The sequence below is a fragment of the Pseudophryne corroboree genome, chromosome 9, assembly GCF_028390025.1.
Source record: "Pseudophryne corroboree isolate aPseCor3 chromosome 9, aPseCor3.hap2, whole genome shotgun sequence".
Taxonomy (NCBI): domain Eukaryota; kingdom Metazoa; phylum Chordata; class Amphibia; order Anura; family Myobatrachidae; genus Pseudophryne; species Pseudophryne corroboree.
The window spans coordinates 364,180,316-364,199,980 of NC_086452.1; the positions used below are offsets into that span (position 1 = coordinate 364,180,316).

The 19,665-nt window shown below is 49.3% G+C and overlaps 1 protein-coding gene across 3 annotated transcripts in view; it reads right to left on the bottom strand.

The window, feature by feature from the left end:
* Positions 1-19,665, bottom strand: part of RANGAP1 (Ran GTPase activating protein 1) — a 198,073-nt gene that overhangs the window by 86,078 nt on the left and 92,330 nt on the right. For all 3 annotated transcript variants that reach the window (XM_063940734.1, XM_063940733.1, XM_063940732.1), the window contains 2 exons: positions 13,317-13,376; positions 12,918-13,097 (listed from right to left, as the gene is read on the bottom strand). In XM_063940734.1, coding sequence (XP_063796804.1) covers positions 12,918-13,097; positions 13,317-13,376 — 240 coding nt within the window. The remainder of the gene's footprint in view (positions 1-12,917; positions 13,098-13,316; positions 13,377-19,665) is intronic.

Consider the following 19,665-nt stretch of genomic DNA (forward strand, 5'->3'; position numbering starts at 1 on the left):
TCCTCCCTCTATGCCCCTCCTCCAGACCTCAGTTAGAGAAACTGTGCCCAGAGGAGACGGACAGTACGAGGAAAGGATTTTGGTAATCTAAGGGAAAGATTCATACCAGCCCACACCATCCACACCATATAACCTGGAATATACGCAACCAGTTAACAGTATGAACAAAACAGTATCAGCCAACGACTGATCTTAACTGGAACATAACCCTTATGTAAGCAACAACTATATACAAGTCATGCAGAAATATGTCCGCACTGGGACGGGCGCCCAGCATCCTCTACGGACTAGGAGAAAAAGATTTACCAGTAGGTTTAAAATCTTATTTTCTCTTACGTCCTAGAGGATGCTGGGGACTACGTAAGGACCATGGGGATTATACCAAAGCTCCAAACCGGGCGGGAGAGTGCAGATGACTCTGCAGCACCGATTGAGCAAACATGAGGTCCTCATCAGCCAGGGTATCAAACTTGTAGAATTTAGCAAAAGTGTTTGAACCCGACCAAGTAGCTGCTCGGCAAAGCTGTAAAGCCGAGACGCCTCGGGCAGCCACGCAAGAAGAGCCCACCTTCCTAGTGGAATGGGCCTTTACCGAATTTGGTACCGGCAATCCAGCCGTAGAATGAGCCTGCTGAATCGTGTTACAGATCGAGCGAGCAATAGTCTGCTTAGAAGCAGGAGCGCCAACCTTGTTGGCTACATACAGGACAAACAGAGCTTCTGATTTCCTAATTCGAGCCGTCCTGGCTACGTAAATTTTTAAGGCCCTGACTACATCAAGGGATTTGGAATCCTCCAAATCTCCCGTAGCCACAGGCACCACAATAGGTTGGTTCATATGAAACGATGACACCACCTTTGGCAAAAATTGAGGACGAGTCCTCAACTCTGCTCTATCCACATGGAAAATGAGATAGGGGCTCTTATGAGACAAGGCCACCAATTCGGACACCCGCCTTGCAGATGCCAAGGCCAACAACATGACCACGTTCCAAGTGAGAAATTTTAATTCAACAGTTTGAAGGGGCTCAAACCAGTGAGATTTTAGGAACTGTAACACCACGTTCAGGTCCCATGGTGCCACTGGGGGCACAAAAGGAGGCTGGATGTGCAGCACTCCCTTTACAAAAGTCTGGACTTCTGGGAGAGAAGCCAATTCTTTCTGGAAGAATATAGAAAGGGCTGAAATCTGTACCTTAATGGAGCCTAACTTTAGGCCCATATCAACTCCAGTCTGTAGAAAGTGGAGAAACCGGCCCAAGTGAAAATCTTCCGTAGGAGCATTCTTGGCTTCACACCAAGAAACATACTTCCTCCAGATACGGTGATAATGTTTCGCCGTCACCTCCTTCCTAGCTTTTATCAGAGTAGGGATGACTTCTTCCGGAATACCCTTCCCAGCTAGGATTTGGTGTTCAACCGCCATGCCGTCAAACGTAACCGCGGTAAGTCTTGGAACACGCAGGGTCCCTGCTGCAACAGGTCCTCCCTGAGAGGAAGAGGCCATGGTTCTTCTGTGAGCAGCTCCTGAAGATCTGAATACCAGGCCCTTCGAGGCCAATCTGGAACAATGAGTATTGTCTGCACTCATTTTCGTCTTATGATTCTCAGTATCTTTGAGATGAGAGGAAGAGGAGAGAACACATAGACCGACTGAAACACCCATGGTGTCACGAGAGCGTCCACCGCTACTGCCTGAGGGTCCCTTGACCTGGCACAATACCTCCGAAGCTTCTTGTTGAGGCGTGACGCCATCATGTCTATTTGAGGAAGTCCCCAAAGACTTGTTATCTCTGCAAAAACTTCTTGATGAAGTCCCCACTCTCCTGGATGGAGATCGTGTCTGCTGAGGAAGTCTGCTTCCCAGTTGTCCACTCCCGGAATGAATACCGCTGACAGAGCGCTTACGTGATTTTCTGCCCAGCGCAGAATACTGGTGGCTTCCGCCATTGCCCCTCTGCTCCTTGTCCCGCCTTGGCGGTTTACATGAGCCACGGCTGTGACGTTGTCTGATTGAATCAGAACCGGTAGGTCGCGAAGAATATTCTCCGCTTGTCGTAGGCAGTTGTATATGGCCCTCAATTCCAGTATGTTGATGTGTAGACAAGCATCCTGGTTTGACCACAGTCCCTGAAAATTCCTTCCTTGTGTGACTGCTCCCCATCCTCGTAGGCTCGCGTCCGTGGTCACCAGAACCCAGTCCTGAATGCTGAACCTGCGACCCTCTAGGTGGTGAGCACTCTGGAGCCACCACAGGAGAGACACCCTGGCCCTGCGGGACAGAGTTATTTTCTGATGTATTTGAAGGTGGGACCCGGACCACTTGTCCAGAAGGTTCCACTGAAACGTCCGCGCATGAAACCTGCCGAAGGGGATGGCCTCGTAGGTCGCCACCATTTTCCCCAGTACCCGAGTGCATTGATGGACTGACACTCTTTTCGGTTTTAACAGGTCTCTTACCATGTTCTGGAGTTCCTGGGATTTTTCCCTCGGGAGAAAAACCCTCTTTCGTTCTGTGTCCAGAATCATGCCTAAGAAAGAAAGCCGAGTCGTTGGAACCAACTGCGACTTTGGTAGATTTAGAATCCATCCATGTTGCTGTAGCACTCCCAGGGAGAGTGACACGCTTTTCTGCAACTGTTCCTCTGATCTCGCTTTTATCAGGAGATCGTCCAAGTACAGGATAATTGTGACTCCTTGCCTGCGTAGGAGCCCCATCATTTCCGCCATTACCTTGGTGAACACCCTCGGGGCCGTGGAAAGCCCAAACGGCAACGTCTGAAACTGGTAATGACAGTCCTGTACAGCGAATCTCAGGTATGCCTGATGAGGAGGATATATGGGGACGTGAAGATATGCATCCTTTATGTCTAATGACACCATAAAATCCCCCCCTTCCAGGTTGGAGATGACTGCCCTGAGCGATTCCATCTTGAACTTGAACCTTTTTAAGAACAGGTTCAGGGATTTTAAATTTAGAATGGGTCTGACCGAGCCATCCGGTTTCGGGACCACAAATAGGGTTGAATAGTACCCTTTCCCCTGTTGTGTTAGGGAAACCTTGATAATCACTTGCTGTTGACACAGCTTTTGAATTGCAGCTAAAATTATCTCCCTCTCTGGGGGAGAAGCTGGTAAAGCCGATTTGAAGAATCGGCGAGGAGGCACGTCTTCGAATTCCAGCTTGTAGCCCTGGGATACAATTTCCATCGACCAAGGATCCACGTCCGACTGAACCCAGACGTGGCTGAAGAGTCGAAGACGTGCCCCCACTGGTGCGGCCTCCCTCAGTGGAGCCCCAGCGTCATGCGGTGGACTTAGTAGAAGCCGGGGAGGACTTCTGTTCTTGGGAACTGGCCGTAGCAGGCATTCTTTTCCCTCTACCCTTACCTCTGGCGAGGAAGGAAGAGCCCCGACCTCTTCTGGACCGAAAGGACTGCATCTGATACTGTGGAGTTTTATTTTGCTGTGGGGGAACATAAGGCAAAAAGGTAGATTTACCCGCGGTAGCTGTGGAAACTAGGTCCGCGAGACCTTCCCCAAATAAAACCTTACCCTTGTAAGGTAAAACTTCCATATGCCTCTTTGAGTCGGCATCACCCGTCCATTGGCAGGTCCACAGTGCTCGCCTAGCCGAGACCGCCATCGCGTTGGCCCTTGAACCTAGTAGTCTGACGTCTCTCTGAGCGTCTCTCATATATAAGACTGCGTCTTTGATGTGACCTAAGGTCAACAAAATGGTATCCCTATCTAGGGTATCAATATCAGCTGACAAGGTATCTGTCCAAGGTGCTACCGCGCTACAGACCCAAGCCAATGCTATAGCCGGTCTGAGTAAAGCACCAGTATGTGTATAAATTGATTTTAAAGTAGTTTCCTGTCTGCAATCAGCAGGATCTTTGAGAGCTGCCGTTTCTGGGGACGGTAGCGCCATCTTTTTGGATAAGCGCGTCAAAGCTTTGTCCACCCTGGGCGAGGATTCCCACCGTACCCTGTCCTGTGCCGGGAAAGGATACGCCATAAGAACTCTTTTGGGAATCTGCAGTTTTTTGTCTGGAGTTTCCCAAGCTTTTTCAAATAACGCTTTCAGCTCATGAGATGGGGGAAATGTTACCTCAGGTTTCTTTTCCTTAAACATGTGTACCCTCGTGTCAGGGACAGAGGGGTCATCTGTGATATGCAAAACATCTTTTATTGCAATAATCATATAATGAATACTTTTGGCCACCCTTGGGTGTAGCCTTGCATCATCGTAGTCGACACTGGAGTAAGAATCTGTGTCGGTATCAGTGTCTGCTATTTGGGATAGGGGATGTTTTTGAGACCCTGAAGTGCCATGTGACACCGTCAAAGCCATTGATTGACTCCCCGTATTATCCCTGGACTCTGCTTTGTTCAATCTCTTATGTAACAAGGTCACATTTGCATTTAAAACATTCCACATGTCCAACCAATCAGGTGTCGGCGTTGCCGACGGAGACACCACAATCATCTGCTCCACCTCCTCTCTAGAAGAGCCTTCCACCTCAGACATGCCGACACAGGCGTACCGACACCCCCCACACACACAGGGATTGTATGTATGTATATATATATATATATATATATGTAAAAGAGAGAGAGAGAGAGAGAGAGAGAGAGAGAGAGAGAGAGAGAGAGAGAGAGAGAGAGAGAGAGAGAGAGTGTGTGTGTGTGTGTGTGTGTGTGTGTGTGTGTGTGTTCCCCCAATAAGGCTCTTTGGAGAGACAGAGAGAGAGTATGCCACACACCCAGCGCCAATAACACTGGAAACAAAATTCCCAGATAAACAGCGCTTTTATATAATCATATAGATGAATCTATACACTCACTGCGCCTTACAAGTGACCCCCCCCCCTCTTTTTTGCCCTCTGTCACCGTGTTCAGCAGGGGAGGGTCCGGGGAGCCAGCCCCTGCAGTGTGCTGTGGAGAAAATAGGGATTTTTGTTTACTTACCGTAAAATCTCTTTCTCTGATTCTATCTGGGGGACGCTGCGCCGTTACTTGTGGGTTAGAGGTGTGTGGTTGTGGAGTTTGGCACAGAACTATTAAAAACCTGACTCCTCCCCCCCTCTAACCCCTCCCATCTCCTTCCTGCCTAGCCAGCACCTCAGTTAACGTTTAGCCAAGCCAAAGGAGATAGACCGAAAAAAATTAACCGGTTAAACCAGACAAACCAATGGGAGGGATCGCAGCGTCCCCCAGATGGAATCAGAGATAGAGATTTTACGGTAAGTAAACAAAAATCCCTATTTCTCTTTCATCCATCTGGGGGACGCTGCGCCGTTACTTGTGGGATTTCCCAAAGCAAGCTAATGAGAGGAGGGAGACGTTGACGGCATAGCCGTCTGTAAAATACGACGCCCAACAGAGGCAGTCTCCAAACCAAAAGTATGAAAACGGTAAAACTTTGTGAAAGTATGGACTGACGACCAGGTCGCCACCCTGCACAGCTGCTCAATAGATGCACCACCGCGAACAGCCCAAGAGGCTCCAACAGCTCTAGTCGAATGAGCCCTAATTGAGTCAGGAACTGAAACATTTGAAGACACGTACGCCTGTCTGATGGCCGAAGTTACCCAACGGGCCACAGTGTTCTTGGAAGCCGGCCAACCTCGTTTGGGAGCATCAATCAATACCAACAAGGTATCCGTACGACGGAAAGACTCAGTGCGAGACAAATAAACACGTAAGGCCCGAACAACATCCAGGAGGGCCAAATGGGAGTTCTCCCCGGGCGAAGACGACGGAGTAAATGCTGGAAGGACAATGTCCTGATTTAAATGGAATGCTGAAACAACCTTTGGAAGGAAAGAAGGCTTAGTCCGCAGAACCACCCGGTTCTCATGAAACACTAACAAGGGCGGCCTGCAAGAAAGGGCCACCAACTCAGACACTCGTCTAGCTGAGGCAATAGCTAAAAGAAAAACAACTTTTAGTGTTAGATAACGTAGTTCTACAGATTCCAAAGGCTCAAATGGAGATTTTTGAAGGGTCGTAAGGACCAAGTTTAAATCCCAGGGAGGAACCGGAGGAACAAAAGGTGGTTGAATCCGAAGTACTCCCTGAAGGAATGTCTGAACCTCTGGAATGATCGCTAGTTTCTTTTGAAAAAGAACCGACAAGGCCGAAACCTGAACCTTCAGTGAAGAAAGCCTCAGACCTTTCTCGAGACCCTCCTGAAGGAAAGATAGCAGGCGAGGAAGTTAAAACAAATGCGGAGTCAAGCCCCGCTTTTCGCACCAAGCAATGTAAAAACGCCATACCCTATGGTAAATGCCAGAAGTCACCGGTTTCCTAGCCCAAATCATCGTCTGCGCAACAGAACGAGAAAAATAAGATTTTACTTACCGATAAATCTATTTCTCGTAGTCCGTAGTGGATGCTGGGGACTCCGTCAGGACCATGGGGATTAGCGGCTCCGCAGGAGACAGGGCACAAAACTAAAGCTTTAGGATCAGGTGGCTGCTCGGCAGAGTTGTAATGCCGAGACCCCTCGGGCAGCCGCCCAGGATGAGCCCACCTTCCTTGTGGAATGGGCCTTGACAGATTTAGGCTGTGGCAGGCCTGCCACAGAATGTGCAAGTTGAATTGTGCTACAAATCCAACGAGCAATCGTCTGCTTAGAAGCAGGAGCACCCAGCTTGTTGGGTGCATACAGTATAAACAGCGAGTCAGATTTTCTGACTCCAGCCGTCCTTGAAATATATATTTTCAATGCCCTGACAACGTCCAGCAACTTGGAATCTTCCAAATCGCTAGTAGCCGCAGGCACCACAATAGGCTGGTTCAGGTGAAACGCTGACACCACCTTAGGCAGAAACTGAGGACGCGTCCGCAGTTCTGCCCTGTCCGAATGGACAATCAGATATGGGCTCTTATACGATAAAGCCGCCAATTCTGATACTCTCCTGGCTGAAGCCAGGGCCAGTAGCATGGTTACTTTCCATGTAAGATATTTCAAATCCACCGATTTGAGTGGCTCAAACCAATGGGATTTGAGAAAATCCAAAACTACATTCAGGTCCCACGGAGCCACTGGGGGCACAACCGGGGGCTGTATATGTAGTACTCCTTTTACAAAAGTCTGGACTTCAGGAACTGAAGCCAATTTTTTCTGGAAGAAAATCGACAGGGCCGAAATTTGAACCTTAATGGACCCCAATTTGAGGCCCATAGACAATCCTGTTTGCAGGAAATGTAGGAATCGACCCAGTTGAAATTCCTCCGTGGGGCCCTTCCTGGCCTCACACCACGCAACATATTTTCTCCAAATGCGGTGATAATGTTGTGCAGTCACCTCCTTCCTGGCTTTAACCAGTGTAGGAATGACCTCTTCTGGAATGCCTTTTTCCTTTAGAATTCGGCGTTCAACCGCCATGCCGTCAAACGCAGCCGCGGTAAGTCTTGGAATAGACACGGTCCCTGCTGAATCAGGTCCCGTCTTAGAGGTAGAGGCCACGGATTTTCCGTGATCATCTCCTGAAGTTCCGGGTACCAAGTTCTTCTTGGCCAATCCGGAGCCACGAGTATCGTTCTTACTCCCCTTTGCCGTATAATTCTCAGTACTTTGGGTATGAGAGGCAGAGGAGGAAACACATACACTGACTGGTACACCCACGGTGTTACCAGAGCGTCCACAGGTATTGCCTGAGGGTCTCTTGACCTGGCGCAATACCTGTCCAGTTTTTTGTTGAGGCGAGACGCCATCATATCCACCTTTGGTTTTTCCCAACGGTTCACAATCATGTGGAAGACTTCTGGATGACGTCCCCACTCTCCCGGGTGTAGATCGTGTCTGCTGAGGAAGTCTGCTTCCCAGTTGTCTACTCCCGGAATGAACACTGCTGACAGTGCTATCACATGATCTTCCGCCCAGCGAAGGATCCTTGCAGCTTCTGCCATTGCTCTCCTGCTTCTTGTGCCGCCCTGTCTGTTTACGTGGGCGACTGCCGTGATGTTGTCCGACTGGATCAACACCGGCTGACCCTGAAGCAGGGGTTTTGCCAGGCTTAGAGCATTGTAAATTGCTCTTAGCTCCAGTATATTTATATGAAGAGACATCTCCAGGCTTGACCATACTCCCTGGAAGTTTCTTCCCTGTGTGACCGCTCCCCAGCCTCTCAGACTGGCATCCGTGGTCACCAGGACCCAGTCCTGTATGCCAAATCTGCGGCCCTCTAACAGATGAGCACTCTGCAACCACCACAGAAGAGACACCCTTGTCCGTGGCGATAAGGTTATCCGCTGATGCATCTGCAGATGCGATCCGGACCATTTGTCCAGCAGATCCCACTGAAAAGTTCGTGCGTGGAATCTGCCGAATGGAATTGCTTCGTAAGAAGCCACCATCTTTCCCAGGACTCTTGTGCATTGATGCACAGACACTTTTCCTGGTTTTAGGAGGTTCCTGACAAGTTCGGATAACTCCTTGGCTTTCTCCTCCGGAAGAAACACCTTTTTCTGAACCGTGTCCAGAATCATTCCCAGGAACAGCAGACGTGTTGTCGGGGTCAACTGAGATTTTGGAAAATTCAGAATCCACCCGTGTTGTTGCAGCACTACTTGGGTTAGTGCTACTCCGTCCTCCAGCTGTTCTCTGGACCTTGCCCTTATCAGGAGATCGTCCAAGTAAGGGATAATTAATACGCCTCTTCTTCGCAGAAGAATCATCATTTCGGCCATTACCTTGGTAAAGACCCGAGGTGCCGTGGACAATCCAAACGGCAGCATCTGAAACTGATAATGACAGTTTTGCACCACGAACCTGAGGTACCCTTGATGTGAAGGGCAAATTGGGACATGCAGGTAAGCATCCTTTATGTCCAGGGACACCATAAAGTCCCCTTCTTCCAGATTCGCTATCACTGCTCTGAGTGATTCCATCTTGAACTTGAATTTTTGTATGTACAGGTTCAAAGATTTCAGATTTAGAATAGGTCTTACCGAGCCGTCCGGCTTCGGTACCACAAATAGCGTGGAGTAATACCCCTTTCCCTGTTGTAGGAGGGGTACCTTGACTATCACCTGCTGAGAAAACAGCTTGTGAATGGCTTCCAATACCGTCGCCCTGTCTGAGGGAGACGTTGGCAAAGCAGACTTTAGGAACCGGCGAGGGGCAGACTTCTCGAATTCCAACCTGTAACCCTGAGATACTACCTGCAGGATCCAAGGGTCCACCTGTGAGCAAGCCCACTGTGCGCTGAAATTCCTGAGTCGACCCCCCACCGCTCCTGAGTCCGCTTGTACAGCCCCAGCGTCATGCTGAGGGCTTTGCAGAACCCTGGGAGGGCTTCTGTTCCTGGGCAGGGGCTGCTTGCTGCCCTCTCTTACCCCTTCCTCTGCCCTGGGGCAGATATGACTGTCCTTTTGCCCTCTTGTTCTTATAGGACCGAAAGGACTGCGGCTGAAAAGACTGTGTCTTTTTCTGTTGGGAGGGGGTCTGAGGTAAAAAGGTGGATTTTCCGGCAGTTGCCATGGCCACCAGATCCGATAGACCTACGCCAAATAATTCTTCCCCTTTATACGGCAATACTTCCATATGTCGTTTGGAATCCGCATCACCTGACCACTGTCGCGTCCATAAACTTCTTCTGGCAGATATGGACATCGCACTTACTCTCGATGCCAGAGTGCAAATATCCCTCTGAGCATCTCGCATATAAAGAAAAGCATCCTTTAATTGCTCTATAGTCAATAAAATACTGTCCCTATCCAGGGTATCAATATTTTCAGTCAGGGAATCCGACCAGACCACCCCAGCACTGCACATCCAGGCTGAGGCGATGGCTGGTCGCAGTATAACACCAGTATGTGCGTATATACTCTTTAGGGTAGTTTCCAGCCTCCTATCAGCTGGATCCTTGAGGGCGGCCGTATCAGGAGACGGTAACGCCACTTGTTTTGATAAGCGTGTGAGCGCCTTATCCACCCTAGGGGGTGTTTCCCAGCGCGCCCTAACCTCTGGCGGGAAAGGGTATAATGCCAATAACTTTTTTGAAATTAGCACTTTTCTATCTGGGTTAACCCACGCTTCATCACATACATCATTCAATTCCTCTGATTCAGGAAAAACTACAGGTAGTTTTTTCACCCCCCACATAATACCCCTTTTTGTGGTACTTGCAGTATCAGAGATATGCAAAGCCTCCTTCATTGCCGTGATCATATAACGTGTGGCTCTACTTGAAAATACGTTTGTTTCTTCACCGTCGACACTAGATTCAGTGTCCGTGTCTGGGTCTGTGTCGACCGACTGAGGTAAAGGGCGTTTTACAGCCCCTGACGGTGTCTGAGACGCCTGGGCAGGTACCAACTGGTTTTCCGGCCGTCTCATGTCGTCAACTGATTTTTGTAATGTGCTGACATCACGTAATTCCATAAACAAAGCCATCCATTCCGGTGTCGACTCCCTGGGGGGTGACATCACCATTACCGGCAATTGCTCTGCCTCCACACCAACATCGTCCTCATACATGTCGACACACACGTACCGACACACAGCAGACACACAGGGAATGCTCTTATCGAAGACAGGACCCCACTAGCCCTTTGGGGAGACAGAGGGAGAGTTTGCCAGCACACACCCAAGCGCTATAATATATATGGGAACAACCTTATATAAGTGTTGTATCCTTATAGCAGCTTAAATATATAAAATATCGCCATAAAAAGTGCCCCCCCTCTCTGTTTTACCCTGTTTCTGTAGTGCAGTGCAGGGGAGAGTCCTGGGAGCCTTCCTCACAGCGGAGCTGAGCAGGAAAATGGCGCTGTGTGCTGAGGAGAATAAGCCCCGCCCCCTATTCCGGCGGGCTTTTCTCCCGTAGTTTTTAATATCTGGCAGGGGTTAAATACATCCATATAGCCTCAAGGGCTATATGTGATGTATTTTTTAGCCATAAAAGGTATTTACATTGCTGCCCAGGGCGCCCCCAGCAGCGCCCTGCACCCTCCGTGACCGTTGGTGAGAAGTGTGTGACAAACAATGGCGCACAGCTGCAGTGCTGTGCGCTACCTTCAAGAAGACTGAAGAGCCTTCTGCCGCCGGTTTCTGGACCTTCAATCTTCAGCATCTGCAAGGGGGGTCGGCGGCGCGGCTCCGGGACGAACCCCAGGGTGAGACCTGTGTTCCGACTCCCTCTGGAGCTAATGGTGTCCAGTAGCCTAAGAAGCCAATCCATCCTGCACGCAGGTGAGTTGAACTTCTCTCCCCTAAGTCCCTCGATGCAGTGAGCCTGTTGCCAGCAGGACTCACTGAAAATAATAAACCTAAAAACTTTTTCTAAGCAGCTCCTTAAGAGAGCCACCTAGATTGCACCCTGCTCGGACGGGCACAAAAACCTAACTGAGGCTTGGAGGAGGGTCATAGGGGGAGGAGCCAGTACACACCACCTGATCCTAAAGCTTTAGTTTTGTGCCCTGTCTCCTGCGGAGCCGCTAATCCCCATGGTCCTGACGGAGTCCCCAGCATCCACTTAGGACGTCAGAGAAAACCTTTTGCTTTTAAAATGTTGGATTCAAGAACCAAGCCGTCAAAGCCAGCCGACTTAAATCTGGGTGGCGACAAGGTCCTTGAAGAAGAAGATCTGGTCGCAGGGGGAGACGAAAGGGGTCTCCGACGATCATGCTGCGCAGAAGTGTGTACCACTGTCGGCGCGACCAATCTGGAGCCACCAGAATTATTGCGAGACCTTCTCGCCGAATGCGTTGAAGTAGACGTGGAATCAGCGGAATTGGCGGAAACACGTAACCCAGTTGAAACTGCCACGGGGCTGTTAGAGCATTGATCAGAAATGCTTGAGGATCCTGATGAGGTGATGGCTAGGCAGGAAAGAGATGGGAGGGGTTAGAGGGGGGAGGAGTCAGGTTTTTAACAGTTCTGTGCCAAACTCCACAACCACACACCTCTAACCGACAAGTAACGGCGCAGCGTCCCCCAGATGGATGAAAGAGAAATGGTGCTGGTTAGTGCTGTGAGATCAAGCTCCGCCCCCTCAGCGGCGGGCTTCGGTCCCGCTCAAATTTATTTATACTGGCGGGGGATTATAAACTATACTGCCTCCGCAGCCTATATATTCATATGAGCCAGTCCTAGAGGTTTATTGCTGCCCAGAGCGCCCCATCCCCCCCCCCCCCGGCACCCATCAGTGCCTGCAGTGTGTGTAGTGTGTGGGAGCAATGGCGCGCAGCGGTAACGCTGCGCGTTACCTCATAGAAGATCTGAAGTCTTCTGCCACCTTTGAAGTCTTCTTTCTTCTTATACTCACCCGGCTTCTATCTTCCGGCTCTGTGAGGAGGACGGCGGCGCGGCTCCAGGACGAACGGCGAGGGTGAGACCTGCGTTCCGACTCCCTCTGGAGCTAATGGTGTCCAGTAGCCTAAGAAGCAGAGCCCATCATTTAAGTAGGTCTGCTTCTCTCTCCTCAGTCCCACGATGCAAGGAGCCTGTTGCCAGCAGTGCTCCCTGAAAATAAAAACCTAACAAAATTCTTTTTCAAAGAAACTCAGGAGAGCTCCCTTGTAATGCACCCAGTCTCCTCTGGGCACGGGATCTAACTGAGGTCTGGAGGAGGGGCATAGAGGGAGGAGCCAGTGTACACCCATTCTAAAGTTCTTTATAGTGCCCATGTCTCCTGCGGAGCCCGTCTATACCCCATGGTCCTTACGGAGTCCCCAGCATCCTCTAGGACGTAAGAGAAAAAACCTGTTAAGTGGAGCATGCGGTATGACTTCTGGGACAATTTTATAGCCCCGAAGGATCAATTAGCCCACGGTAAATAACTGCGGCTAACTGATTTCTCCCCTTAGTAAGCAGGACTAAGTCCTCATTGACCAGCACTGCCCTTGTCCCTACTGCACAAGGACGAGGAAAATAATTTTAAAGAATTTCTTAAGTTTACCTTTCCTCCACCAATTCCCATACCACAGTTGTTTAGTTTGAGTTCTTGCAGTGTAAAGCATGTGGAGCTTTTGATCAGGGCCTCGATTCCTCTCACACCGTCTGGTCCAAAAGCATTATCACTCAGATCAAGTTCCGTAAGCTGAGCTCTGGCAGAGGTCAGGGCTTCACCTAGGGAAATCTATGGCAAATGAGGTAGTTATAAACTCATGCTTAAACATCCTACTCTCTGGAAATAAAATGATAAATCCACATTCATCATTCAGTATTACATTCTCCAATGCTAACCAAACTTTATGACCAAAAAGAGTCAACATAAAATACCTAACCTATTACAAATTTAAGACCCTTAAAAACCATGCTGCTTCCTATTTTAAAAGTCATAAATTAATATACTTACCAGTGCTGGCGGGATTTCAGATCTCAATCTCCCAGTAAACATATCACTCCAATGACATCGCTGGAACAAAAACAAAAAAAATCAGAATTACAAACAACTATTAGCTAAAATAGTTAAGTTATCAATCTAAAGCATCAAAATACAGACAACGAAAGACGTCAGGATTAAACAAAGTTCATATTTTGCATAATTGTAGCAGTTTTCAAATATGCACTTTTATAGGAATCAAGATGGCCAATATAACAAGAGTTATGGAAAACTTACCATGGTTAACTCTTTTTCTTCGAGGTCCATAGGATCCACAGGGAAAACATTGGGGTGTAGGTGGTTGGAGAGGACCAGGCACCAAACAGTTAAGCTTTTGAGCTCCCAGGATGCTACGGTCCTTCACACCTATACCCAGCCCAGGCTATCCAGTTTTATGAACAAGTCCTAGCAGGAGCAGGATAGGAGAGAAGGAAGACTGATACACACAAGAAACACACTCAATAGAGAAGGGAACTAGTGACCAAGAGAAAAAACCCATTGAAGCCATGTGCATCAGGGTAGGTGCCCTGTGGATTCTATGGACCTCGAAGAAAATCAGTTAACCATAGTAAGTCTACTATAACTCTTATTTTCTTCTTCAGGATATATAGGGATCCACATACCTTGGGGATGTCCCAAAGCAGTTTTCTTATGGGAGGGGACTCATTAGCAGGGAGGAGAATCCAGCACCCAAAAGGAAGTATCCTGAGAGGAGGTATCAAAGGCGGTGTGGACAGAAGACCACGTGGCAAAATTGTACAGTTTAGCAGATGCGCCACGGCAGACTGCCCACGAAGGACCCAGAGTGAGCAGAATGGGCAGAGACTGTATCTGGTACAGGTAGATCAGCTTGCGTGTAAGCCTGTGAGATAGTTATGCCATCTGGTCAGTGTCTGTTTGTTAGCTGGTCAGCCCCTCTTGTGGAAACCATACAGGACAAAGAGGGATTCCTTTTTTCTGACGGAGTTGGTACGACCCACGTGAAGACAAGTAGCATGGACCACATCCAAGGAGGCCTCCCCCACTGAGAGGTCGGGTGACTGGAAAGCCGGAAACTGGACACCACCTTGGGGAGGTACCCTGGTCGTGTCCGGAGGACCACCCTCTCCAGATGAAAGATAAGAAAGGGGGAGCGCCGCTAATTCTGACATCCTCCTGGCAGAGGCAAAAGCCATAAGAAAAAGTGTTTTTGCCGTCAAACGGAAGTTCCTGTAGAGCCTGGAGAACCAACGACAAGTCTGATGGAGCCACTGGAGGGACAAAGATAGGTTGAACAGGAAGGACATCTTGAAGGAAGGTGGGACCATAAGGCAGTGGAGAGATTCTTCACTGAAACCAGACATAAACTTTCAGAGATTACAGGCGGAGTCAGAGATTAAATCCACCTTGGAGAAGTCAAGGACCCTGCAAACCTAATAAACCAAAGTATAATAGTGTCTTGCAGTACACCACTGGTAGTAAGCTTTGCAAACATGGTAATAGATAAGGGCGGAGGCAGGCTTCCGTGCCCTGAGCATGGTTTGAATCACAGAGCCGGAGAAACCTTTGGACCTTAGGAGGGATGACTCAAGAGCCAAGCCATCAAAGACAGGCGACCTAGGTCCGGGTGCAGACAGGGACCCTCAGACAGCCGGTCTGGTCGCCTCTGGATTTCTTGATCTGTACCCATACACGGGAACCTTGTGTTTGTGTCGGGAGGCCATGAGGTCCACGTCCGGCAGGCTCCACTTGTCCACCAGAAGCTGTAAGACCTCTTGGTGTGGAGCCCACTCGCCAGCGTGAATGTCGGAATGGCTGAGGAAGTCCGTTTCCCAGTTGAGGATCCCGGGGATGAACACGGCCGAGATGGCGTTTGGCCCATCAGAGAATGTGAGCCACTTCCAGCATTGTCAACAGACTGCAAGTGCCTCCCTGATGGTTGCGGTAAACCACCGCAGTGGTGTGGTCGGCCTGGACTGATCTGCCTTGGGGAATGTCCTGTGCCTGAGTGAGTGCTCAGTAGCCAGCTCGTAGTGCCAGTTGATAAACAACTTACGGTGGGAGTCCAACTGCTCTGAAAGGAGTGTTGACTGGAAACCGCCCCCCATCCGCGGTCAGGAGTATCAGATCCGGGATCCAGAAGGGTCAACCCTTGACCAAGTAGGTAGAGTGGAGCCACCAAGCTAGAGACAGACAAACTTCTTGAGAGAGGACAATCATCTGGGACCTGAGCAGATGCGGTTGTCCGTTCAATCTGGACAAGATTAAGTGTTGCAGGACTCTGGAGTGGAACTGGGCATACTCCACCATGTCGAAGGTGGAGACCATGGACCTCAAGACCTGCATGGCTGATTGGATTGACACTCAGCGACTGTGAAGCAACTTGCGCACTCACCGTTGTTGTGCGGAAATTTTGTCTGCTGGCAGGAAAAAGAGGATTTTGGTACTTACCGATAAATCCATTTCTCTGAATCCTCTAGGGGACACTGGAGCATTCTGAGACAGTAGGGTGGGAAGCTTGCAACCGGAGGTGTGGCACAATCTAAAATTAGCATTGTCTGCACAGCCGGCTCCTCCCCCTTCACATCCCTCCTCCCTCAGTTTGGAAAATTTGACTGAGAGAATAGGACATGATACTAGAGCACCAGGCGAGGAACCCAACCGTACAACATAGCAAACAGCATCCCAGAAACCCTTAATCGGAAAACCAACGCTGTTTTTACGAACTGCGTAAACCAGAACTTTAAACACAGCAGGCCGACAGCACCGAGGCGGGCGTCCAGTGTCCCCTAGAGGATTCAGAGAAATGGATTTATCGGTAAGTACCAAAATCCTCTTTTCTCTTTCATCCACTAGGGGACACTGGAGCATTCTGAGACAGTAGGGGACATCCCAAAGTTATCCCCCAGGGAGGGATTGCTGTCGGTGGCCTGCAAAACGAAACGTCCGAACATAGAATCTGCGGACGTAACGGTATCAAACTTGTAAAAGTTTGCGAACGTGTGGGCTAAGGACCACGTCGCCGCTCTGCAAAGTTGAGTACAGGAAACACCTCTGGCCGTCGCCCATGAGGCACCCACTGAACGGGTGGGGTATGTGCACCTGACTGAACTGGAACCTGTATTCCACAGGAAATATAAGTCAGCCGAATGGCCAGTCTAATCCATCCAGACAAAGACTGCTTAGATGCTGGCCAACCCTTCTTAGGCCCATCCTACAAAATCACATAACTGGTCCGACTTTCTGAAGGACGACGTAACTTGCACGTATACCCGTAAAGCTCGGACAACATCCAAGGACACGTCCCCATCTGTGAGACCCTGGAAAGATGGGACCACAATTGGCTAGTTTACATGAAACCCCGAAACAACCTTAGGAAAGAAATCTGCTCTTGTACAGAGTTCTGCCCAATCCTCATGAAAAATTAAAAAAGGGACACTTACACGATAAGGTGCCCGAAGCCAAGGCAGGCAATAATGTGACCTTCCAAGAGAGATATTACAGGTCTGTTCTTGCTAACGGCTCAAAAGTATGTTATTACAAAAAGTCCAACACCATATTTAAGTCCCATGGTGCAGTAGGATGACGAAAAGGGGGCTTCAGAACCCCTTGGAAAACGATTTGAACCGCTGGCAAGGATGCTAACCGCTGTTGAAATAGGATGAGAGAGCCGAATCTTGAACCTTCAGAGAGCTCAGCCTCAGTCCTACATCCAGACTGGCCTGAAGAGTAGAAGTCCAGATAAGTGGAAGTTCTCCGAATTCCACCCACGGTCTTGACATCAGTCCATGTACCACTGCCAAATCTTGCAGTAGTGCATGGCTGTTACCGGCTTTCTAGCGGCAAACATTGTAGGAATGGCCGTTTGTGGCATTCCTCTGTTCCGTAAGATCCGGGTTTCAATAACCATGCCGTCAAACGCAGCCTGTGCAGGTCTGTGGAACGGTCCCTGAGACCGCATGTCCTCTCTCTGAGGTAACCGCCAAGGATCTTCCGCTAGCAAACTCGCAGGTCTGAATACCAACTTCCGCGGGGCCAAGCTGGTGCGATTAGAATCGCCCACACTCGCTCTCGTTTCAACCTTGTCAGGACCCTGGGTACAAGGGGGAAGGGTGGAAAAATGTACACCCTCCTGTAACACCAAGGAAGTGTTAATTCGTTCACTCCGTCTGCTGCTGGATCTCTTGTCATGGACACATATCTGGGCAGCTGATAGTCTTGCCGAGACGTCATGAGGACCCTTTGAGGTAGACCCCATCTCCTCACCACCATGTCGAAAATACGTGGGTGTAGGCACCACTGTCCCGGATGCCTGTCCTAGCGACTGAGATAATCCGCTTCCTAGTTCTCCACACCTGGAATGAACACTGCCGAGAGGATGACGTTTCGCCTGTCTGCCCCCAACAAGATCTTTGTGGCTTCCGTGAACGCCATCCTGTTCTTTGTTCCTCCCTGACGGCTTATGTAAGCCGCCGTCGTGACATCGTCCGACTGTATGTTTAAGTGTTGACTCAGGACCACCTCTTCGGATAAGAGAAGCGCATTGTAAACAGCTCTCAGTTCTAGAATGTTAATGGGTAGTGTGCTCTCCTGTAACATCCATCTGCCCTGAAACTGATGTTTGTGTAGGACGGCACCTCAATCTCTGAGACTGGCGTCCGTTGTCAGGATCCTCCAATCCCAAATGCTGCATCTCTTGCCTGCTGTGAGATTCTGGTGCAACGACCACCAGATCAAGGAGGTTCGGATGCGCGGTGGAAGTCGGATTCTTTGACGTAGAAGCCAGTGCGAACCTGCTCTCTGAGCAATGAGGGTCATCTGGAATGGTCTGGAATAAAGTCTGCCGTACTGGAGAGCGTCGAACGACGCCACCAACTTCCCGAGAAGTTGCACACAAAGGTGTAGAGAAACAGTCTGTGTCCGTAGTACCTGAGCCGCGAACCTCTGTAGGTCCTGGATCTTGCTTTCTGGTAGGAAGACTCTCAATTGTACCGTGTCCAATATGAGACCGAGGAATTGAATCCGTTGGGTTGGTATGAGATTGTATTTCTGGAAGTTCACAATCCACCCATGTCGAATGAGAAATTGATGAGATGTCCGAGGTTCGTTTATCAGCTGTTCCTGAAAGGAGGCCTTGATAAGTCGATCATCTAGATAAGGTATTATCGTGACCCCCAACAGTCTCCATCCTGCAACCATTATCTCCATGACCTTCGTAAGGATTCTCGGAGCAGACGACAGACCGAATGGTAGGGCTCTGAATTGGTTGTGATCCTTCACCAGTGCAAACCTTAAGTAAGCTTGGTGAGGAGTCAAAATTGGGATATGCAGGTATAAATCCTTTATGTCCATGGATATCATGAACTCGTCTCATTCCAAACCCGCAATGACTCCGGCTTTGGCACAACAAAAAGATTGGAATAGAACCCCGTTCCTCTTTGAGAGGCAGGAACTGGAATAATGACCTCTGACTGTAGCCATTTTTGGATCGCTAGCAGTAAGGCTTTTGTTTTCTGAGGGCACCGAGGCAATCACGTTGTAAAAAAACGGACTGTGAGGTCTCTGTTGAAAATTCAGTTTGTACCCTTGGGAGGTAATGTTGTTTAGACAAAGTCCTGGTGAGGTTGTGGCCCAGATGTCCCGAAAACCCTCCAGACGCGCACCCACCAAGGGGGACACCAGGTAAGCTGGGAGACCGTCATGCCACGGACTTGTCAGCAGGTAAATCCTGCTTTTTGGTATTTGCCTGTGAACGGCCTCTACCTCTAGCTCCACGTGTACCGAAACCTCTTCCTCGGGCACGAAAGGACTGCGGTCTAAATAAATGAAACGCTGGTCCCGAATAACCTCTTCTAGCCTGTAGAGCAGCTCTCGTAAAAGGAGTAAGTAAGAAAGGCGGATTTCCCTGCTGTAGCCTGCGAAATCCACTTGTTAAACTCTGGACCGAAAAGCATCTCTCCCCCAAAGGGGATGTATTCTACCGCCTGCTTGGCGTCAGAGTCTCCTTACCATTCTCTGAGCCATAAAATCCGTCTAGCCTATATGGCCGATGCAGAGATGCGCAATGCTATCCTGCTAATATATTTTGAGGCTTGACACAAGTAAGAACCAGATTCTTCGAATGTGTTCCGCCAGTTGGGTAATCTCTTCTAAGCTATTTTCCTCTTCAATAGCCTGTACAATACATCCAGACCATGCTCCCATGGCCTTGTTGACCCAAGCACAGACGATCGCAGGTGTCTGTGCCGCACCTGCAGCTATGAAAATTTACTCTAAAGCTGTGTCAACCTTACGATCTGTTTAAAAATCGGTACATTAGGTATTGGTAAGATTGTTTTCTTCG